The sequence below is a fragment of the Anabrus simplex genome, chromosome 1 (genome assembly GCF_040414725.1).
Source record: "Anabrus simplex isolate iqAnaSimp1 chromosome 1, ASM4041472v1, whole genome shotgun sequence".
Taxonomy (NCBI): domain Eukaryota; kingdom Metazoa; phylum Arthropoda; class Insecta; order Orthoptera; family Tettigoniidae; genus Anabrus; species Anabrus simplex.
This window is the reverse complement of record NC_090265.1, coordinates 564,968,207-564,993,398: the sequence shown is the minus strand read 5'-3', so window position 1 is coordinate 564,993,398 and position 25,192 is coordinate 564,968,207. Positions and strand designations below refer to the sequence as shown.

At 35.0% G+C, this 25,192-nt stretch overlaps 1 protein-coding gene across 1 annotated transcript in view; it reads right to left on the bottom strand.

Annotated features, from left to right (window-relative positions):
• Positions 1 to 14,963: 14,963 nt before the first annotated feature.
• Positions 14,964 to 25,192, bottom strand: part of LOC136857149 (uncharacterized) — an 81,322-nt gene continuing 71,093 nt past the window's right edge. The window contains exon 4 of the mRNA XM_067135567.2: positions 14,964 to 21,409. Coding sequence (XP_066991668.2) covers positions 20,694 to 21,409 — 716 coding nt within the window. The 3' untranslated portion in view covers positions 14,964 to 20,693. The remainder of the gene's footprint in view (positions 21,410 to 25,192) is intronic.

Here is a 25,192-nt window from a genome sequence, read left to right as displayed (position 1 = left end):
TTTTAAAAATTCACCCCCATTTAACCCCCCCCCCAATGAATTGGATTATCCAAAAACAAAAAATACGTGTTTCTTTATTTTTAAAGGAGATTCCAAATACCATTTTTCAGGTTCTGAAATATAAGTAGCCTCATTAAAGTCATTCAACCCATTTTTACCCTTTTCCACCCTTCCTATTGGAATTTTCCGAAAACAAAAAATGAGTGTTTCTTTTTTTTAAGGAGATTCTAAATACCAAATTTTACATCTATAAACTTTAAAAGTTTTGAGATATAGACACTCATTTTAAAAATTTCATCCCCCCTTTTCACCCCCCCCCCCCATTATTTGGATTTTCCCAAAACGAAAAATACCTGTTTCTTTATTTTTAAAGTAGATCCCAAATACCAATTTTGAAGTCTGTAATATATTCAGTTTCTAAGATATAAGTATTCTCTTTAAAGGCATTCAACCCATTTTTCACCCCTTTTCACCCCTCCTATTGGGATTTTCCGAAAACAAAAAATACGTGTTCCTTTATTTTTAATGAAGATTCTAAATGCCAATTTTTACATCTCTGAACTTTAAAACTTTTGAGATATAGATGCACTTATTTTAAAAATTCACCCCCCTTTTCGCCCTCGCATTAATTGGATTTTCCAAAAACAAAAAAATACGTGTTTCTTTATTTTTGAAAGCGATCAAAAGTACCAATTATGAGGTCTGTAATATCTTCGGTTTCTGAGATATAAGTATTCTCTTTAAAGGCATTCAACCCATTTTTCACCCCTTTTCATCCCTCCTATTGGGATTTTCCGAAAACAAAAAATACGTGTTCCTTTATTTTTAATGAAGATTCTAAATACCAATTTTTACATCTGTAAACTTTTAAAGTTTTGAGATATAGACACACTCATTTTAAAATTTCACCCCCCTTTTCACCCCCTTAGCGAAGGAATATCCAAAAATCCTCTCTTAGCGAGCACCTACATCTTAATATGAATATATCCCCAAACTTTCATTTCTTTATGTCCAGTAGTTTTGGCTCGGCGATGATGAATCAGTCAGTCAGTCAGTTAGTCAGGACAAGCTACTTTATATATATAGATAACTTGTCCTGAGTTAGTCAGGACAAGCTACTTTATATATATAGATAACTTGTCCTGACTGACTGACTGACTGATTCATCATCGCCGAGCCAAAACTACTGGACATAAAGAAATGAAATTTTGGGGATAGATTCATATTAACATGTAAGTGCTCGCTAAGAGCGGATTTTTGGATATTCCTTCGCTAAGGGGGTGAAATTTCAAAATGAGTATATCTATATCTCAAAACATTAAAAGTTTACAGATGTAAAAATTGGCATTTAGAATCTTCTTTAAAAATAAGGAAACACGGTTTTTTTTTTTTTTTTTTTTTTTTTTGCTTTCGGAAAATCCCAATACGAGGGATGAAAAAGGGTGAAAAAGGGGTTGAATATCTTTAATGGGGATACTTATATCTCAGAAACTGAAGATATTATAGACCTGAAAATTGGTATTTGGGACCTCTTTTAAAAATGAACATGTGTTTTTTTTATTTTAGGAAAATCCAATGAATGGAAGGGTGAAAAGGGGGTGAATTTTTTAAATGAGTGTATCTATATCTCAAAACATTAAAAGTTTACAGATGTAAAAATTGATATTTAGAATCTCCGTTAAAAATAAAGTAACCCGTATTTTTTGTTTTCTAAAAATCCCAATAGGGGGGGAGTGAAAAAAGGGTGAATAATGGATTGAATGCTTTCAATGAGGATACTTATATCTCAGAAACTGAAGATATTACAGACCAGAAAATTGGTATATGGGATCTCCTTTAAAAATAAAAAAGCATGTACTTTTTGTTTTTGAAAAATCCAATTAATGGGGGTTAAATAGGAGTGACAAATTGGGGTTAATTTTTAGAAAGACTTACAGTACATCTCAGAAACGTAAAATGTTACAGACGTAAAAAATTGTGTTTGGAATCTGCTGTAAAAATAAAGAAACGTCATTTGTTTTTGGAAACTCCACTTAAGGGGAACTAAAAAGGGGGGGGGGTGATAGTTTAAAATGAGAATTTTGAGAGTAGGCCTATATCTAAAAAATTTAACATGTTACAGAAGTGAAAAATGGTATATTTTATCTCTATTACAAATAATAAAATGTGTATTTTTAGTTTTCGGAAGAACCACTTGGGTGGGGGGAGGGGTAAAAGAGACTGATAATTGGGTTGAATTCTTTTAATTGGGATACTCATATCTCAAAACTGAAGATATTACAGACGTGAAATTTGGTATTTGGAATCTGCTTTAAAAGTAAAGAAACACGTATTCTCGGAAAATCCAATGAAGCGGTTGGGGGGGGGGGATTTGAAGGAATTGAAAAATTAATTGAATTAATTGTATGAGGAAACTTATATCGAATAAAACTAAAATTGTTACAGACGTGAAAATTGGTATTTGGATCCCCTTTAAAAACAAAGGAAAACGCGTTTTGGGGGGGGGGGGATCGTCTTGGGGGCGGGAGTGAAAAGGAGTTGAATTCTTTTCATGAGGACACATATCTCAAAAACTTAAGATGTTAGAGTCGTGATAATTGGTATTTGGAAGATCCTTTACTATTAAAGAAACAAGTATTTTTTGCCAGAAAATTCACTTAAGGGGGGGGGAGGAAGTGAAAAAAGTGAATTACGTTTATGGGGATACTTATATCTCAAAACTGAAGGTAACAGACGTGAACATTGGTATTTGGAATCTCCTTTAAACATAAAGAAACACGCCTTCTTCTTTTCTTGGGGGGGGGGGGGTTAATCAACGTAAGGGTGGTAGGGTGAAAAAGGAGGTAGGACCAATTGATTTTACTGTTCATAATGTACTTATAAGGAGCCTCCGTGGCTCAGGCGGCAGAGCACCGGCCTCTCACCGGTGGGTTCCGTGGTTCAAACCCCGGTCACTCCATGCGAGATTTGTGCTGGACAAAGCAGAGGCGGGACAGGTTTTTCTCCGGGTACTGCGGTTTTCCCTGTCATCATTCATTCCAGCAACACTCTCCAATATCATTTCATTTCATTTGTCATTCATTAATCATTGCCCCAGAGGAGTGCGACAGGCTTCGGCAGCCGGCACAATTCCTATCCTCGCCGCTAGATGGGGCTTTATTCATTCCATTCCTGACCCGGTCGAATGACTGGAAGCAGGCTGTGGATTTTCAGTGTATTTATTCTGATCATAAACCGGTCATTTTTAATCTTTCCTGGGTTCGTTTCCAAGAGCCACTTTTCCTTTGGAGAACGTTCTTAGATTACAGTAGATTCTCCCGGCATATAAATACAAATTTAAACACATTTGAAATAAACGATAGGAATGAGATTTACCGTGCAGTTGTTCACCTCTATAGTAAGGTCAATAATGCACGGAAGTATGTCATTCGTATCGCCAGAAACCCCGCGCACTTGCCTACGCGCGGCAATGGTGCTGGTCACATTGTCAGCAATGACAATGGCATCAGATGTAATTTACCGCCAAGTAGCGGTCTTCCATCTTGCTGTGGGGTCCATAATAATAATAATAATAATAATAATAATAATAATAATAATAATAATAATAATAGGCCTAAGAACGTTTTGGACCGTCATCAAAATGTGCGGACTGCGCTGGAATCGTGTCCTGGACTACGAATGCAGTCCGGCCGCGGGTTCAGTACCACCAAGGCACCCAATAAGACACCGCGCCGGATCTCAAGGATTTGATCCATATTAAAAATGCTTATAGGAAAATGTGACAAAGATTTAGGAACCCAACTAACCGAGTGGAGTACCTGGACCTAGCCCGGGAAGTACGAAATCGATTGCTGGAAAGAAAGATTGAAAAATGGGAGGAACCTTGCCGTAATCTCTCAGAAAACGAGTCACATCGCGAATTTTGGTGGATTCTCTCAGAATACGAGTCAGATCACGAATTTCGGCGGATTTTATATAGAACGTTAAGCATTCAATTATAAATTTCAGTGTAATACCGTAGCGAAGCACGGGTATCTTGCTAGTACATAAAATAACTTGTCCTGACTGACTGACTGACTGACTGACTGATTCATCATCTCCGAACCAAAACTACTAGACATAAAGAAATGAAATTTTGGAAATACATTCATATTAACATGTAGGTGCTCGCTAAGGGAGGATTTTTGAATATTCGGTCGCTAAGGGGTTGAAAAGGAGGTTAATTTTTAAAATGAGGATATCTATATCTCATAAAGTTAAACGTTTAAAGACGTAAAATTGGCATTTGGAATCTTCTTCAAAAATAAAGAAACACGTATTTTTCGGTTTTCGGAAAATCCCATTAAGAGGGGGGGTGAAAAAGGGGTTGAACATCTTACATGGGGAGACTTATAACTCAAGAACTGAAGATGCTACAGACATGAAAATTGAAATTTGGGATCTCCTTTGAAAATAAAGGAACACGTATTTTTGTGTTTTTGGATAATCCGAAGAATAGGGGAGGAACAGGAGTGACAAACGGGATGAATTTAAAAAAGACTATATCTGCTAATTATCTCAGACACATAACATATTACAGATTTGAAAACATGTATTTGGAATTTCCTGTAAATGTAAAGACACAAAAAAAAATTTTCGGAAAATTCACTTAAGGGAAACTGAAAAAGGGGGTGAATTTTTAAAATTAGCGTATCTACAGCATATCTCAAAACCTTGACATGCTGCAGACGTGAAAACTGGTATTTGGAATCTCCTTATAAATAAGGAAACACGTATTCTTTGGTTTCCGTTAAAAACCCTTAACGGGGGTGGGGGGTGATGGAATTGAAAAATTAATCGAATCATTTGTATGAGAACGTATATATATACACAACCCCAAAAAATCTAAAGATGTTACAAACGTGAAAACTGGTATTTGTAATCTCTATTAAAAATAAAGAAACACTCATTTGGTGGGGGAATCAATTTGGTACGGGGGGGGGGGTGATGAAAACGGAGATGAATTCCTTTTAAGAAGATACATATATCTCAAAAACTAAAGATGTTACAGACATGAAAATTTGTATTTGTAATTTTCTTTCAAAGTAAAGAAACACGTAACCTTTTGTCATAAGAAAATCCACTTAAAGAGGGTGAATTAATTGAAAAATTAGTTAAATACTGTGTATGAGGATACTTACTGTATATCTCGAAAACTAAAGATGTTCCAGACGTAAAAGTTAGTATTTGCAATCTCCTTTAAAAATAAAGAAACACGCACTTTTGGGGAGGGGTGAATCAACTTATCAGGGAGAAAGGGGGATGAAAAAGGGGTTGAATTACTTTCATGAGTATACTTATATCTCAAGAAAAGATTTTACAGACATGAAAATTAGTATTTGGAATCTCCATTAAAAATGAAGAAACACACATTTGGGGTTTTTTTCGGGAATTCGACGTAAGGGGTGAGGGGTTGCAAATAAGTAAATAAGGAGTTGGAATATATTTATGAGGATACTTTACCTTAAAAACTGAAGCTCTTACAGATTTGAAAGTTGGTACTTTGAATTTCCTTTCAAAATAAACACGTATTTTTTTGTTTTCGCAAAGCCCTCTTAAGGCGGGAGAGGGGTGGAAAGAAGTGAAGAACAAGAAGTTGAATTAATTTTATATGAGTATACATTTATGTCAAAAACTGAAGGGGTTACAGACGTACAGGCATGAAACACGTATTTTTTTCGGAAAATCCAGTTAAGGAGCTGAAAAGAAATTGAAAAGCGGGTGAATTTTTAAAATGAGTACCGGTATATCTACATTATATGTCATAAACTTAACATGTTAGAGACAAGAAACTTGGTATTTGGAAAGTCCTTTGAAAATACAGGGACCTGTACCTTTTTGTTTCCGGAGAAGGCACTTAACAGGGGCTGAAAAGAAGTGAAAAATAGTTGAATTATTTTTTATGAGAATACTTATATCTTAAAAACTGAAGATGTTACAGACGTGAATATTGGTATTTGGAATCTCCTTTAAAAATAAAGAAACATGTATTTTTGTTTTCGGAAATTACTCTTAGATGGGGTGAGGGTGGGGGAAGGACTGATCAAGGGGTTGAATTCTTTTTATGGGGATACTTATGTATATCTCAAAAACTGAGGATGTTACAGATGTCGGAATAGGTATCTGGAATTTCCTTTAAAAATAAAGAAACATGTATTTACTTTTTCGACTTGAGAGAAGACTCTTTCTCACATGTACAGTTCTATGTCGCATGGTCGTCTTAGCCACAAACACGGTTTACAAAGAATTTCTGGGGTAAATGAAATGAATGGAATTTTCAGATAATGTCCTAGAACTTTGATCAAATTACGAAATCCACGCGAGCGAAGCCGCGGGTAATTGCGAGTCTATGTCCCGACTGACTGACTGAAGATTCATCATCGCCGAGCTAAAACTACTGGATATAAAGAAATGAAATTTTGGGAATACATTGATATTACAGTGTAGGTGCTCACTAAGGGAGGATATTTGGATATTCCGTCGCTAAAGGGGTGAAAAGAAGGGGGGAGTGTAAATGAGCATATCTATATCTAAAAAATTTAAAAGTTTACAAGCGCAAAAATTGGTCTTCAGAATCTCCTTTAAAATTAAAAGAAACACGTATTTCTTTTTGTTTTCGGAAAAGCCCCTTTGGGGGGTGAAAAGGGGGTTGAATACCTTTTAAAAATAAAGAAACACATTTTTTTTTGGAAATTCCAATTAATGGAAGAGGGGGGGACAGGAGTGACAAAGGGGGTGAATTTTTTCAAAAGACTATCTACAGTATATCTGAGAAACGTAAATTGTTACAGATGTGAAAATTGGTATTTGGAATCTCCTGTAAAAGAAAAGAAAAACAGGTGATTTATTTTCGGAATATCCACTTAAGGAGAACTGAAAAAGGAGGTGAATTTTAAAAATTAGAACAATTACAAAACATCTCACAAACGTAACATGTTACAGGCGTGAAAATTGGCATTTGGAGTCTCCTTTAAAATAAAGAAATACATATTCCTTTGTTTTCGGAAAATCCAATTAAGGAGGGGGGTGAAAGAATTGAAATATTAGTTGAATTCTTTGTATGAGGATACTTCAAAAACTAAAGATGTTCCAGACATGAAAATTGGTATTTGGAATCTTTTTTAAAAACAAAGGATCATGCATTCTTTTGTTTTTGGAAAATCCTCTTACGGGGAGTGAGTGAATTGAAAAATCTGTTGAATTATTTGTATGGGGATACGTATATCTAAAAAAAAACTAGAGGTTACAGACTTGAAAACTGGCGTTTGGATTCCCCTTTAAAAAAGAAAATAAACACGCATTTTGGGGGAAATCAACTTAAGGGGGGTGGATGAAAAAGGAGTTGAATTCATTTTATAAGGATACCTATCTCTCAAAAACTGAAGATGTTACAGTCATGATTATTGGTATTTAGAAGCTCCTTTATAAATAAATGAACACGTATTTTTTGTTTTTGGAAAATTCTCTTAAGGGGGGAAGGTGAAAGGAAGTAAAAAATTATTTTTATGGTGATACTTATATTTCAAAAATTGAAGTCTACAGACCTGGAAATTGGTATTTGGAATCTCCTTTAAAAATAAAGAAACACGTAATTTGGAGAGGGGGATCAACTTAATGGGGATGGAGGTGAAAAAGGAGTCGAATGCATTATTTTTATGATGATACTTATACCTCAAAAACTGGAGATGTTACAATTGTGAATTTGGAATCTCCTTTAAAAATAAACACACATTTTTAGGGCGGTGTAAATCAACTCAACCTGGGGGTAGGGGTGAAAAAAAAAGTTAAATTCTTTTATAAGGATATTTGTATCTCAAAAACTGAAGATGTTACAGACATGAAAATTTGTATTTGGAATCTTCTTTCAAAGTAAATAAACACGTATTCTTTTGTTCTCAGAAATTCCACTTAAGGGGGATAAAAGAATTGTGAGGGCGGGTGAATTTTTAAAATGAGTACCGATATACAGTATATATCAAAAACTTAACATGTCACAGACAAGAAACTTGGTATTTGGAAAGTCCTTTAAAAATACAGAAACATGTATTTTTTTAATTTCGGGAAAGGCACTTAACGGGGGGGTGAAAAGAAGTGAAAAAAAGAGTTGAATTATTTTTTTATGAGGATACTTATATCTCAAAAACTGAAGATGGTGCAGACATGGAAATAGGTATTTTGAATTTCTTTTAAAAATTAAGAAACATGGCTTTTTTCCCGAGACTGTTTCTTACATGTGCAGTTCTATATCAGATAGTCATCTTAGCCCCAAGAGGCAATACCACAAACGTGGTTTACAAAGATTTTCTGGGGTAAACAAACCTCAATTTTTCGGTGAGTTTTTATACTTCAGGGACTTTCAGATAATATCTTAGTACAGTACCGAGGAACAATTCATCATCATCATCATCACCATAATCATCATCTCTGGCACGACAGCCCTTTGTGGGCCTTGGCTAAACTGACCATTTTTTCCATGGCTCAAAGCAGGACACACTGATTCCAACTGCCTATACATAAACGATAGGTCATATTTTGACACAGCTATTTTTTACACGTTAAAGTTGGTATTCCAATATTTCTCCACTACACATTTTAAGATAAAATTATAATAATAAAATACCTTCCCTTGCAATACATTCCAGTGTTACTCGTACTTCTCAAAGGATATAATTAGCTGCATTAACTGTACTGATAATTTAAAAAACTTATGAAACTCTAAACAATTCTGCAAAAAGTTAAACTTGATCATCAACAAAGCCTTAAGAGTAGAAAGTTTCAGGTGAGATTTTTCAGATGTTCACAGTTTGTTCATTTGAGAGAAAACTCATTCAACTGAAGCATTAGTTCCGGGAAGAGAAAAAATATACTGTGCCACTATTGAGAGTTGACTGTCTTATTTTTCCTTGAAGTGAAGAAAAACCTCCGTCCACCTTTCGTCTACTGAAATATTTGCATCGTTCCAATTGGATATTTTCTCTGCAGTGGCATATTTGGTTAAACAGGAAAATTGATCAAATAGTTCAGAGTCATTCCCACTGTCAAAGAATATTTTACTTGCCACAAAATTACAACATTTTTCTACATCAGACCATTCAGGAACAGTTTTTAGTGATGCCCATTGGAAACTGTTCACATCTTTAAAATGACCAGACCATGGGTCTAAATACTCTATAGAGGTCTTGTAAAAAGTTCCTGCCACTTCTTCAACATTCTTCCTACTTGCTAATCCTTCATCTTCAAGCACACCAACAAGAACTCTTAGCTTATGTGGTAAAATCTTATGAGACAACTTATCTGAAAGATTGTCTTTTAACTCACTGATGGCTTCCATAATCTCTGTTGCAGAAATTAGCTCACCTTCAATTTTCAATACTACTTTGTGGAAAGAATTGGCTTGTGTGAAGACAAAATTTAACCACACCTCTGAAATAAGATCCTCAAAGAAACGTCTCAAGAAAACCGGACATTTTTTTTGACTTAAGAAGTATGATTTCAGTCCTTGGTACATGTTGAGCATTCTCTTCACTGCCGACATGAGTGCTAACCAAGTTGTTGTGCTATACGAAAGTACTTGTTTATACTCAATTTCCACAAAATCACAGATCTCTTTCAACTGTTCAACTCTGACTGTGTAGATATAAAACTGAGAGTACACCTTAACATTTACCGTATGTTCTCTACATCAATAGGTAAACAATCACAAGAAGACTGTACTGCGTTATGTATAATATGAGCACCACAACCTATACCAATTAAGTCTCTACTCAAAAAGCTGTTCAGTTTCCTAAATGTATTGTTAAGTCTAGCTGGGGTTGGTTTCTTCGCCAGTGTCTCCACTACTTCAACAATGTAGTTGCCACGATTCATTTGGAGGCAGATGTCAGTGTTGTCACAGTAGGTATTGTACGAATTCAGCATTGTCATGTCAAACAAATTTTGAAGGATTTTTACTCCAGTATCTCCTTATAGCGTGTTTTGCAGCAACATAATGCACCTTCTGGTCCTTCAGGTCTACTCCACCCATGTGTTTATTGTAGTGTTCGGCAATATGCAATAGTTTGGATACCTCCTTACCATTTTTTTGACTTCACCAACACAGTTTCAGCATGACATGCAGTGGAAAGGCTATATACAGGCTTTCTGGATTTCTTCACTTTGAATCCACAAGCTAGCACCTCCCTTTCTATAAAAAAGGGCATCACCAACTTGCAGTTTTGTTTTCACGAGCTCTTTAGGAAGGCCCTTAGAATTTGCTCAGACTGTACCCGTGAATAATGACCCTTTTCTGATGGGAGAATATCTGCCAACTGACACTTTGTTTAGAAATTGTAAGTAAACACACGGTACCCCTTATTATATAGTCTGCATTTACCAACAATTTCAGTAACTACTTTCTGTGCCATATCATCTGGGTTACCTGAGGCAAAAAAAGTACTTGCCATTGTACAGCTCAGTATGCAACACATATCCAGTTTTGCTTTCACACAGTTCAAACTTTTTTGATGCCAAATCAGGCATGTTTCTTGTTTGGAATGTACTGTATGAAAGCAACTCTATTTTTCATTCCAATCAAGGATTCATCTAGTGAGACTTCCTGTGCAGGAATATACAATTCCTTCCACAAAGAATTTAGGAAGTCTAGCAATGGTCTCACCTTGTGCCAAAAATCATACCCAGGTTCATCCCTTGGAAATGCTGTGACATTTGAATGGAAATGTACCACTCTGTTAATTAATTAGAAGTCATACCTGGACATTGCATTTGAAAAGAATGGCATATACTGGGAAAATCTAGTGTCCCAGTGTTTCTTTTCATCCTTTTTTGGGATTTAAACCCATGTTCAAAATAATACCTAACCACTTTTTTAGTTTTTCCTTGTCTACAGATTTGAACATTTTCAGTCTGCTGTCAGGAAGTCTCTCCAGATAATCCGAATGCTGTTCTAACAATTCAGCAGCATAATGATTTGTTTCACTAGGTATCATCCCCCACAATTCTTCAGGAAAAAAGAGATCAAAATAAGACATAGCATTTGAATTTCTGGGGATGTTAGCTTGGAAGTCAGTTTTTCTTGGCATAAAATCAATACCATATTTTACAGGCTCTGGTCCGCTAACTTTCTGCCATGAGACATCTGAATGACTTGATTGTATCACTGATGGGATCAACTGGATTACAATTAACAATACAATTGAGGTGTACCTGCAGTGGTATATCATCATCTTGATCATCAGGGTGTTCAAATGTTTGGACATCCCTAAATCCACCTTCTTGGGCATCCGTAGAATCATGTATGCTGTTATCTTCTTCAGAATCACTGCTATTAATTTCACTGTCTTGCACATCCCTAAAATCACTCTCATCTTTCAATAAACTACTTATTCTCCTAAGATCTCCTGCAATGTTTTCAATTTGGTCAGCCATATCTGTTTACAATGACTACATGGCCCATGCATCTTCAACAAGTAAATACAACAGAAATACATATCCTATTAGAGTACAAACATAACTAAACGCAATCACGAAACTTCCTCGTCACCGTCTGTTTCGAAGAGTTGCGAAAAGATGTCCCTATATGTCTGAAAACACGCACGTATTCAGTCAATTTTTTTGGCCCTGGCACTACAAAGCAAATGGAAGAGTCGAAACAATCGACTTCTTGGCACTTGTAAGGTTAAGCCTTGAATACACCCCTGGGTGTTATTCGACAAAAGTAGGCTACATAAAATCAGCTTCATGGTCTGTATCACACTTTAACAGATTTACAACTAAGTATTTTTTATTTTCCACTTTGTCAATACATTAGTTGCTTAAGGCAACTTATTGGTTAAAAGTGGTACATGTTTCGTATATTATTAACATCTTCAGCCACATAACACTGTTTAGATGAAAAATTCATATATTGACAAAGTATCAATGTTTTGAGAGAAAGTGCCCTTAAAATTAGCATAAGAAGAAGGTGGCAGATGAATTTATATCAAGAAATGAGATTAGAAAGCAGGTATTCCCTCATAGAACTATATTTCGTAATGGAGACCGTTAACGCGGTACATCTAGCGGTAGAGCTTTTTCACATTTCATATCATGAAATGAACAATACACAGTAATAGGACATTGAGGAGCTAGATGCAATAACAGTGTAAGTCTACTTACGCTGTTATTGCATAAATACTGTTTTCAGATTTCCTGGTCCCTTCACTACAACCCAGTCCAGGTCTTAGTTCGCTAGGATGCCGCTAGATGTCAGGAGCTCACTAAAACTGGTACCATGCGCTACGCTGTTATTGCATGATGCATGCTTCACGAGTGGCACGTTCAGTTGCTGCCAGTTCTCTGGCTGGAGATGATGTTACCGAGTGGAAGAGAAGGTTTTGTGGTGTCACATTTAATAAAAGACTGGTTATCAGCACTTTGACCTATGTTTCTAAGAATGCACTCTGCTAAAAACGCAACAGATTCATGATACAGAAGTTTGTGTGACTTTATTACCATAATGGTGTATCAGGGTCATAGTCCTACACTCTTAACTATGTGCCATTTACCTTCGTAAAGAGCAACGATACGTTTCTCAGTTTTAATGATTTGAGGCTACATGATGTAAGAAAGTGTGGCATAAACGCAGACAAAAGGGTTGATGTTGTTTCACTAATGAAATACTTAAAAATTGAAAATGTTGAGTGGTATGTGAAAGACATGTCTGTGTGTAATGATTCCCTAGAGTCTGCTACTGCAGCATGTGAAGATGAATCATACTAATTTTGATCAGTGATGCATTTGAGTATTTCAAACAAGTAAGACACACAATGTCTAAATCCCAATTATATACTTTGTGATCTATTTTTTGTTCCTTTTCTTTTCTTTTAGGTTTAGATAATCATTTTGTAAATGAAAATAGGAATAAAAGTTGTTCAGAAAGGAAGGTTACTAACATTTCAACTAATTGGTGGGGAGGGAGGGGGCAATTACCGTAACTAATACCATAGTTGGAGAGAGAACTGTAACAAAATTCTCTCGACCCAAAGAGAACGAAAAAGGTGAATGTTAAATAAAGAATAAACTTAATGGTTTTATTTTCTTAGTTGACAATTTTTTTTAGGTATTTGTTCTTAATTTTAGTAAGTTTAGACATTTTGGACAACTGAGGTGGGATAAACTGCCACTTTTGTTCCTCTATAGTGGGCGATCATGCTTTCCTAACTCCCTGATCAATAATGGTGTATGGCAAAATATAATACTCCTGCTCTTCATGCAATAACAGCGTATAAAAGGAAATTTTAAATAACTCTGTCTCTCTTATAGCTAACAGATCAATAAAATTCTTTGAGAAATACAGTTCCTGGCTCTTTCAAATGTTCTTAAATGAAATTCAGGTTGATTCCTAATATTACTTTTTAACTCAGAACATTTATAAACTTCAAGCTTCTGTTTCTCGAAATAACGTAAGTCTACTTACGCTGTTATTGCATCCAACTCCTCAATTCATAAAATGTATTTGTGAAGCACGTTCTACCTTTTCTGTTTACTTGTGGTTATTTTTTGTAACTCCATACATAAGACATTCCATCAAAATATGTATTTATTTATCAAGTTCTATTTTTCTGTTTATTTGTGAATACTACTGAAAACTCCGTACATAAAATTCATTCAGAAAATGTACTTGAGAAACAAATTCTATTATTGTTCTGTTTTATTGTTTGATTGTGAATATTGTTAATATATAGGAATGTTTGCATTAGCCCACCTGGTGGCCATGATCGCTAAGGCGCTTAAGTCTAAACGGTCTGACACCGAGGTTAGCCGGTTCGAGTCCCTTTGGTCGAAAAAAATTTCACCATCAGAATGTTGGCCGGCAGAGTAGGTGGTGGTATACAATTTCTAATCACTAGACTGCATGCCAAAAACCTGGATTAAATTCCTAACCTCTCTGCAGTGCTCATATGGAGTGAGGGCATATGACGCTGTTGATGGTGATTCGTCCATCGGATGGGGACGTCAAGCCTGGAGCAGACCCCTTGGTGCTATTCGACAGGAGTAGGCTATGTGCCGGCACCGGGTTTCACTCTCTCACTGCTATCATGTATCACGTCATTCATTTCATCTCATTAACTCCTCTGATGAGGTTGACGTCAGGAAGGGCATCCGGTCATAAAAACCCACCACAACAGATTCATCTCACCTCATCCCTGACACCATAGGGAAATGGGACAAGGGTTGGACAAACAAACATAGGAATGTTTGCATTAATAGTTGTTCATCATTCCATACGCCCTTACTCATGTTAATCATGCCCCTCCCAATAATTACCCGAAGACCTGCACACAGTAGCACTTCACACACAACTGAATTTTAAAAATGTACCCTCATGTCCTTATATTAACTCCACAAAAAGGGCTAAAACTGGAAACACTATTTAATTTTGAAATAACAAGCTTGTATTAATCAGTTTGTTTGGGAGAGAATTCATAAAAATGAACAGACAGCTTGGAGTTTTTGTTATTGTACATCACAAGAGTTGAAAAATATTGCCAGAATCTTCACCAAACATGCTAGATATCTTTCCTTGCCTTTGGAAAAATAATAAGCATTTCATTCAGATAGTCCCTACCAATATCACAAAACAGAAACTACCTTGATTTGATGAATATAAAGAAGATATATGATGCTATTGTTCAAGTCAATCTTATTAATCTGTGCTGTCAAACTTACACAGCTGAAACATCCCTTGAACCCTAACATGAGAATTAGTAACTTATTCACTTACCTGGTAGGCTTATGGCTTATCTAAAGCAAAACTTTCTCTACCTTTTACTAACACAGATTAATCATCCAAATATATATATATATATATATATATATATATATATACAGTATTTTAGCACACAATTTTAGTTATCAAAAGGATTTAATTAATCAGAAAAAGTGTATAAAATCAAGAAATTTTTATTAAGTGCAACGTGAATTCTGACAGTCATATTTTTATAACAAAACCCATTTTACAAGAAAGATACATCCATATATACAAAAAATATAATAAAGACATTTAGGTCCAATTTACCATTCAAGTAATTCACTCTAGACGTCAATTATGATATGAGCAATTTTGTAAAATCTATCACTGCTTTTTAAGAATACTGTACTAAATTGTGAGCATATACGAAGTACAATGTACCAATCTTAAGTACTATTTAAAACATTTTAAAGCAAATAGGCTCATTACTACAGTATGTCATTTTCCAATATTCAAATCATGGGAATTATAAACGTTTAATAATCTCATTTTGAGTGAAGAAGTATATGCCATTTTGCCAGTACAAACCTCATGTATAGAACACAAACACAGGCCATCTAATTATTATTATTATTATTATTATTATTATTATTATTATTATTATTTTAGCAGTTTACTGGTACATGTATGTAAAACTCCTTCTGGACCAAATATAATTTTATATCCATGAAGAATATCAGAAATAAACATCATTATGTACTTCAAACATTCAAGTATTTGACACAAATTAAGAATAAGATATTGCATAATTTCTAAAAATGAAATAAATAGTTTGGAAAACCAAAATTTGTATGAGGAAGATCATGAAAGTTCAAGAGGTTTTAGATAATAAATATTTCCCCATCACAGACAAAGCAAGCAAACATAACAAGTATGGCAATGTCATAGCTTGGCAAGATGGTCATATATCTCTATAGCAAGGTGCCAGTAGAACTTTAAAGTTACAATTACTGTTCAAATAAATATACACAAGTAGTGTCTTCTAAAAACTTACTCTTGTAAATCCAAGAACATCTTGAATGCATGATATAAGAATGTATAGTCATAAACTACACAAAATGTATTAATCTTATTATACAATGGGATGACTGAATGGCATAGTAAGATAAGTACGTAGGATCAGACCCCAACAGTCTCTTGCCGTTTAAGAGCTTAAATGCAAGAGACCAGGTTACTAAATTTACCAGCACACTGAAGAACCAGTTTTGAGCAAAATACTGAGCTGATGAAGATACGCTAAACATGTAACATACACTGGAGACTCTATTCTAAACTTGGAAAATAGGAAATTGGTGAACGAATCTGACTACTACTTCAACACAAAAAAACGGGTCAATCCTTTGAAGAATATAACCATGTAAATTCCTAACTAAAATCAAGAAGAGAATAAAACATGCTCGCAGTTTAATTAGACTTTAAATCTTTCATGACAAGCTATCAGCCATGTAGACTTAATAAGATTTAAATCATAGACACGTTGTTTCTGATTTTTAAAATCTGGTATGCACTGGTTTGGATTTATAGCATGATCACCTTGGTAAGACACTAAGAAAATGCCAGTAAAGTCTATCAGAAAGAAGTATGCTTAACAAATATAAAACATCTTCCCAGCAGAGAAATAAAAACAAACAAATGTGAGGAGAGTTGAAGATCTGAGGGAAAAAAAGATTGCTTGTGAAACAGAGAACCTAATATGAAAGATACAAACAGGAACTAATGAAGAATTTGTTCAAAAGAGGATATCATCCATCATATCTGTACTTGCTGTTTTCATCCTTGTTACTGTTGGTTAAGAATACACAGTACTAGTAAATTTCACGATACCAACAATGGACTACTAAAATCCAAAATGTGGAAGACTGTTTCAATGATACTGCAGCCTTAATTAATTTTAATAGGCATTATAGTTTACATTATTTCCCTTTTGAATTATGAATTTTCATTAAGAACAGCAAACCTGACACAGTGTAAAATTTAAATAGCATACACATTTAGCTTAAAATTTCAAAAAAAAATGAACAACATTAACATTAAGCAGCTTACATCTTCAATAATAAACTACAGTATATATACTTTCCATTGCAGCTAAGTTAGATGCAGTGAAAAAATGAGTAGTTTATAGAGCATAATTTAACTCCATTTTGCTTCTTAAAAAAAAAATGACAATACCATCTTAATATTAAGCAGCTTACATATGCAATAATAAACTACAGTATATAGTATATACCTTCCATTGCAGTAAATGTTAGATGCTAGTGAATAACTGAGTAGTTTATAGAGCATCATATTAAACTCAGTTTTGCTTCCAAGTACAACTTATGAGCACTCTTTTTTTCATTCTAAGATTCTAAATTTTGCAACACTGTACAAGAAAAAATATACTGTCCAACAGAGATCAAACAAATTGAGTTATGGGATTTATAATTAATATTTATTCCTGCAAGTAAATCATCCAAGCATCAAAGAAGAAAAATGTTTACTCATTTAAATCAATGATAATATGGCTAGCCAAAGAAATCAGTAGTAAAAGTAATTCTCTCACAGACCTATCTCCATGAATATAAAACTACAAACATGTCCTTAGCTTAAAGCAGTTAATAATCTTGGGTACAAAGAGAATTACAATGATGCTCTGTTTTGTACATCAATGAAAAGTACTGAAATCAGAATCTGAGCAGAATTTTCAGTCTAGATGAGTAACTTGTACTTAAGAAATAAGGTAGTTTTTATTTTGTACTCTGAATTCAAGAATTAGAAAAAGAAAGTTTCCTTAAAGGGAGGTACTTTTATGAATGATCAGCCTGTCTTAACAGTGTTATCTGGAGGCAAATGGAAGTGATATCGAAGTCCTCAGAAAAAAATTCGAACATTTTAAAATGTCATTATTTTCCCTTTTAACTCTCAGAATATAACACACATTAAATTTCAGGTTTCTACCCTCTTTTCTCGATAAATTTATCACATCCATAAACCAACCAGCTAAAACTGAAGTATTGTATTTCCAATGTTTTACAGTGAATCACCATTCAATGTTCAAACGTTCTGCCTGCATATGAAATACAACAATAATCTAAATGCCAGTTATTTCACTATTAAAAGTTTTGATTTGATTACAAATCTTCTAGAACAGTTATAAAAAACATACAAAGGAAGGAATGAAAAATATGAGTAAATTTGGTTGAAGAAAAACAATTCAAACGTAACTGCAGAATTTCATCAAAAATCTATCCTGGCAAGGAAGTGGCTTTGCTCATTGACCTCATTTCAATCAAATATTACTCAACGCAAGAATGTTTGGAAGGTAATCCCTCAACGCAGAACATTTCGGAGCAGAAATAAATTGGCCATGCTGTTGCACATTACCGCGACTATTGTCGAATAAACTGAATAATCCATCGCGCTGTTGCACATTACCTCTGAGTATTGTCAAACAGAATAAACCATGGCTATCTTCCTTTCTTTATTTTGAAATACAGATCTCTTACTGTAGTAGTTATCTAATTTGAAACTAGTAATATCCACCGACTGAGTTAAAATAAAGTAATGCATCCTTTCCATTCTCCTCCTCAAATTTAATTAACCCAAATTTCCCCTCGGATATGGAAAAAAAAAGAAAGAGAAACAGCAACCATGTAGTCACTTTCAACCTCAGATCAGTAACCATGTATTGTCTCTAAGAAATTATGTAAATCAAAACCGAAGAGCAAACGTCCATAAAAAAAACCTAAAAACAGGAACTTACTCCTTTAGTAAAACCAACTTTCTAGCAATGATGTCAATGTCCAGACTGACTGTCACTGAGAGAGATTAAAAGTAATTTGTATTCTATTTTAATTTCTCCACATATTTCCTAAATAATCACCAAGAAAACTGGTCAAGTTGAGAAGTAATCAGTAGTTATTAAGTTACAAACAATTTATAGCACCAAATGTATTAAAAAGTGGAGATTTTCAAGCTGATATATAATTTTCCAGTGATGCTATAACCTGCAAACTGAGAGAATTTAAAGATTTATTTTATATAAATTCTTAATGTGTACAAAACTACTATAGAGATAAGGCAGATGAAAATGGCACCACACCCATTATTTGCCTAATACTGAAATGGGGGAATTAGGAACCATTTTAAGGATGATAGTGCATAAATGTGCCATTTTTCCAAATGCAAAGGAAGAAGCCTCCTGTAGCACTACTGATATATACTGTCTACTTCTGTGCCCAATAAATTAAATAAATGTATAAATCAAGGGGGAAAAATCCTGCCGTGCATTTCTGAACCTCAGCTAGCTTGTGCTGTGGATTGGTTTCATGTTACTCAAAAATACAATACATAAATAAATAAATAAATTAAATATATAAATAAATAAATAAATAAATAAATAAATAAATAAATAAATAAATGACAATTGTCATGTTGCTTAATTCACAACAGTAATTTGAAAAGCATTCAGTGGCTTAATTTACTTGTCTTTTAAAGTAACTTACTAATGATAAACTTTTGTTGCACCTGCCACAATATTATTTACCTCATTCTACTTACACTTATGAAATCATAGCAATGCAGACAATCCTGAAAAAAAAATGTTTCTCCAGATATTTCACCTTATCAAGACTGTTGGCGAAACTTGTCTCGATCATGTTTCCATTAAATAACAACCACCAATCATACTATCTTTGAATTGAAAATGTAAACATCTGACACAAGGGTCCAAACAATGAACTAGAAAATCAGTAGAATATTCATCCCTAGAACATGCTACATCTCTACCCCACATGCTTAAAAATTCCTCTATCGCCTACAGAATTAAGAAAATAGCAGGTGGTTGTTGATTTTTTAACATTTTTATTATGCAAAACTGCATTAAGAAACAATGATGTTCAGTACTGTATATGCAACATTTTCTGTTCTTGTCAAAACAAATCTGCCAAAGTTGCCTGTAAACACAGTTACTACAGGTAAAATAAAGAGCATCTAATAGATAGCTTTTCTTAAATATTGCACCCACTTCTTGCTTTTGGAAATAAATAATACATAGGAGGAAATAAGTGGTATGGCATTGTTTGAGCCCATAGATAATTGTGTTCCTGATGTTTAAGTACAATGTTCCCCTCTAAATGATAAAAGTTTATTTTCAATTAAGTTTACTCACTGAACAACGAAAGAATGCATAATTTTAAATTGTGCATGTACAAGTATTTATTAATTTCTTTAGTCTCTAAGTTGATATGAGGAAATAACTGGCAAGAAAATATTTAAATCAATAAAAGATATATGTTACCATTTCTGTACAGCTACTTATGGGGGGAAAAATGCAATTCTCCAAATAAAATGAGTGTCTCTAACTGAATTGGTCAATAATGTAGTAAAAATATGTCAGAAGAGCAGAATACAATTAATAATTCACTGTTTTCTATAACTGCTTCAGGCTGAAAATACAATACATCCCCTTAAAAAAAAAAAAATCTAATGAAATGCCAATATAATACAATGCAAACTTGGTATCTTCACCTAGTATCTATCTTTAGGGTTAACAGTTGTGTTAATATAAAAACTTATGCAGTTTATAAATGGACAGAGCTAATTTAAGATTAGACTGTTAATTAAGAACTAACACTAATCCCCCCCTAGAAACACTAAACAGCAAGAAACCATACATTAGAACAATATTTCCAGCTTCACTTTTGATTTTATTCCTTCAGTCAAAATTAAACTGGCTAACTGACACAAATAAACAAGATATTTTTAGGCAGAACATGTACAAACTGAAACAGAACAATAACACAACTTTGAATAAGTAACCATTAAAGAACAAAATTTTAAATCACTGAAAAACTAAGTAAACAGGATGAAAATGGAAACAAAGTTTTTACATGGAGGTAGGAGACCAAAAGTTCATTTCCCGAAGTTCTGATGGTTTTGGCACAAAACCTTTTTTTAGCTCCTTTTTAGAAGAATTATTTGAAGTTGCTGGTTTTGACTCTAAACATTCATCAACAGAATCTGAAGACAGGATTGGAGTAGACTTATTCCGACGCATATCTGACTGTTTCTTTTCTTCTTGCTTGTTTACATCCACCTCTTTCTGTTGACCACAATCATTTTGCATGACAGTTTTCTCATCATGACTTTCTTCGTGAATGACAGAGCTATGTGCTACAGTTGTGGACTCCCGTGGGCCAAGAAAACTGGAGAGAATCCAGCTTCCAGGATACCTTGATGCAGATTCCTGTGGTCCAGCCCTATCCAAAACATTGAAGTTACCAGTAAAATAGCGATTTGAATAGCCTTGCTTTTTGCGTGGTCTTGGAGAAGATTCTGGAGAATGAGAAGGTGTACTGAGAGGAGAAGCAGGAAGGGATTTACTTCCACGACGACGCCTAGCTTCAAAATCTGCAGGTAATGCCAGGTTATCACTAGCAGTACTGCTCAACCCTCGAGTTAGAAACTTGCCTGATATCATCTGTTGGGCAACTTGTACAACTGATATTCCACATGCTGCTCCATCACCTGAGAAACCTTCATCACTGCCTTGAGACTTTATCTTGGGTGGCTGGGGCTTGGCAGGTCCAAGCTCCTTCATGTCTGTAAAATTAAAAAAATAATCCAGTCAGTTAACACATTCGTGACCGATGACAACACAAGTGCACCATGACTTCACATTCACTTAGTGCGGGTGATGACACATGCGCTGCACTTTGCGCCAAATAATACAGCTCATGTTTCTGCCAGTACCTATATAAACAAGCAGATCTCCAACTCGTGCATTGTTAAGCTGCTGCTGTACATATTCTCCACCTCCGCATCAGATGAATTGTTAGTTATTAACTCTGTGGCCGATAAAATTCAGCACACGCTTATGCAATATCAAAATAGAAAGAAAGTGCAGGGAATCCAGCAGAACAACACCATCTCGTAGGCTCCCAAAAACTATCACTTTAAAGGAAAACATTTTGCCAGTAAGTGTGTGACTAAGGAGAATGAGTGGAGATTGTGGAAACTGCAGACTGTGTTACAAAGAGAGGTGGCGCAGGAAAACATGTTCTGCAGCACGTGTCAAGGGCAGCCAGGCTTGTGTCTTGAACAATACTTTGTGAAATTCCACAAAAAATACAATTGGCTCCAAACAATGCCATATATACATGTGTTTGTTGCAGCGTACTATGATAGGCTAATATATTAGTCATGTATGTTGTACAGCAATTGTTCACACAGCAATGACCTAGCAAGAATTTTAACATACACAATTTTTGTGAGAAATGTTCAAAATCAAATTTATCTGTTGTAGAAAAGTTACTGAACACAGTAAAACCTCGTTAATTCGAAATCATTGGGACGCAAAAATCGGACTTCGAATTACTTGGTTTTGAATTAACTACTAACTCGTAATTCAGAAATGCCAACCCTTGTTGCGTCACAAAATATTCTAAGACCCATTAATGCATTCACAGTTTAAACCTTTCAAACGCCATGGAAAAAAAAACTATTTTGAAAATGTATCCAACAAGGTGCATTTACAGTATTCAAATAATGCATTTGGATAACTCACTAACCAACATAACCTCACACAACGAAAGGAAAAAAAAGCATAATTCAAAGACGAGGAAAAATCTACGCTGGCTCCCCTGTGCAAGTCCTTTGTTCATTGGATTACTGTACTGTATGCATTTTAGATGTCCTCTACTTGCACAAAAAGTACCCGATGCCCTTTGTGGCTTATCGAACTTTCCTATGATGAGGGGAGGAAGTCTCTCGCTTCCATGTGCATTCCAACACAGTACAATGCTAAAAAGAGAAAAATGTTCCACCTTTTCAATACAATAACACTGTTGCACGAATCAATGTAGCAACATATTTAATTTATTAAGGGACTGGTTTCGACATCTGTCCATGTCATCATCAGCCTACACAAAAATGGCAAGAAGTCAACACAATTGTAACACTTATGACACTTTTCTTGAATTAAAAAATATAAGTTCATGTAGAGGTTCTTGAGCACTCTTGAAGATCAGCACTCTTGAAGATCAGCAAGAGTGCTCAAGAACCTCTACATGAACTTCTATTTTTAATTCAAGAAAAGTGTCATAAGTGTTATAATTGTGTTGACTTCTTGCCATTTTTGTGTAGGCTGATGATGACATGGACAGATGTCGAAACCAGTCCCTTAATAAATTAAATATGTTGCTACATTGATTCGAGCAACAGTGTTATTGTATTGAAAAGGTGGAACATTTTTCTCTTTTTAGCATTGTAACTATTAGTTCAATACGGATCAGTGATGAAGTTTTTAACTTTAAACACAGTACAATGACCCCCACCCTTGTACAATTTCACGACTGGCACTTCTCTCCTTTAAAACCATAAGTCCGCTTAGGCCTGGCATAAAAAAAAAAAATGCTGTTCCATTGGCATTAACAACATTGTTCGGTGCGTAGGCCTACGAATTGATTATATGAGCCACTCTTTTTCGTCAACTGTCGCCATCGCCAGTATCTGCGGATTCTGCTTCACCGCACACTGCCTGCTACGTGATATTATGGCGTTCCTTAAAACGCTGAATACAAAAGAAGTACGATTTTACTCGAACTTAGCAAATATGAAGCATACTGTAAACACAGAAGTGAGTGAAAATACGGAAAGCTACCCCAGCACGTTCCGGAAGACGCGTTCTATCATGACACGGATAAAATTTTGTATTTAAATATAACTCTGTAAAATACTTTTTTTTATTTTTATGAAAAGGCAGTTTTGAATTAAAAGTCTGAATTTTGGTAATGGGACCAACATTATTCTTCGAATTATGAATTATCCGTATTTCAAATTAAACCATTTAAATAACGTGCAAAACCATGTCATGTTTTGGGAACAAGAGCTTCTTTGAATTAGGCGGGATTCGTAAATAACCCCTCAGCGCCGACCTCTATACGTGGTATAGACCCTCTTTTCTTCCGTAGCCGCCGACCTCTATACGTGGTATAGACCCATACATGGTTTCACATTTACAGCTATAGCGCGAAGAGTTTTGGGGTTATTGATATGCAAATTGTTTTGCTTCCAAGAAGACATTTTCGGGTTTATCAATGTTATAAATAAGAATTGAAAATCATTATAATGTAGTTGTTTTTACGAGGTTAAGCATCTGTCAGGTAAGTCTGAGCACCATTCTCTGCTATTTTTTTTTAAAGTCTGTTTGCTTCATTCTTTCCCACAGAATAAAATAAAGAAATGATGATCTGAGAAGTTTGTCTTTTCGCGTGATATTCTTTGCTCTATTTGTACATTGAGAGTGCGGTTTATTTATTATGTCTTTATTTCTTGGCTTGTAATATTTTCGTAACTCTCCACGAGCGCTCTGTGTAGGCATGAGTTAGTGCTGCTTTTTGTCTTACGATACGAGAACCAGTTGTTCATGGTATATATCTCGCTTGAAAGACGATGTCTCGACCTTTATCTGAAATATGTATCGAGTTGATTTGTTTCGTCATAAATGTTATTCCCCTCATTCAGTTTCGTCCTGCTGCTTTCGGTCTCGCTGTAGCTTGATCAGTCCATGTTGCGCACCGCGCTCAGCCGTCGTTTGACTGACAGTAATGTGCTTGAAATATTGTATAATTCAGATGAAAGTTTAGTCGGAAGTAGTAGTGACAGTGACGATAAGGAGGAAACAGTACTTGGAAATTTCGTGTAGGAGACTATAGATAATTATACAGGTCAAAGGGAAGTTTTCAGCAGTGAATTATGATACCTAAATTCTCTAATAATATTCACACAGGTCACAGAGATAAATATTGAGCAATTACCTTATCGGGTTCAGCTGGTGAAAGGTTTGTTTACAAAATACGCTCGCTCGAGAGGGGAAAGAAATATTCAAGGCCGGCGCGCATCAGATAATACAGTTCCAAGGTTGCAGGAAAGACATTTTATCAGGAAATTAGCACCAAAGCGTGAGAAATCCAAACCTCAGAGACGTATCGTGTGTTCAAAACATGACGAAAAGAAGACGTCAGTGTACTGCTGCCAGGAGAGTGACATGGGTCTCCGTCTCGAAGAGTGCTTCGAACACTATAACACGGAACTAAATTACTAACGAAAAGTGAAACAATTATGTAATTATCTGCATGTACTTAGTTCTGTTATAAGGAATTCCAAATTTCGTGAATATCGGGCTACTCTTATACTTGTAGTAACACTTTAAGTGAATCAATGTATTTCCGTCGCGCGTACTTGAAATCTCATCCAGCCGCGGGGTAGGAAGCTCTTTAAATGGCTGCGACGCTGAGGGATTAACCGATTTTGAATTATCGAGGTTCTATTGATCTACAGTAAAACAAAACATATTCTTTCCTACACTCCACTTCATTGCGTCAT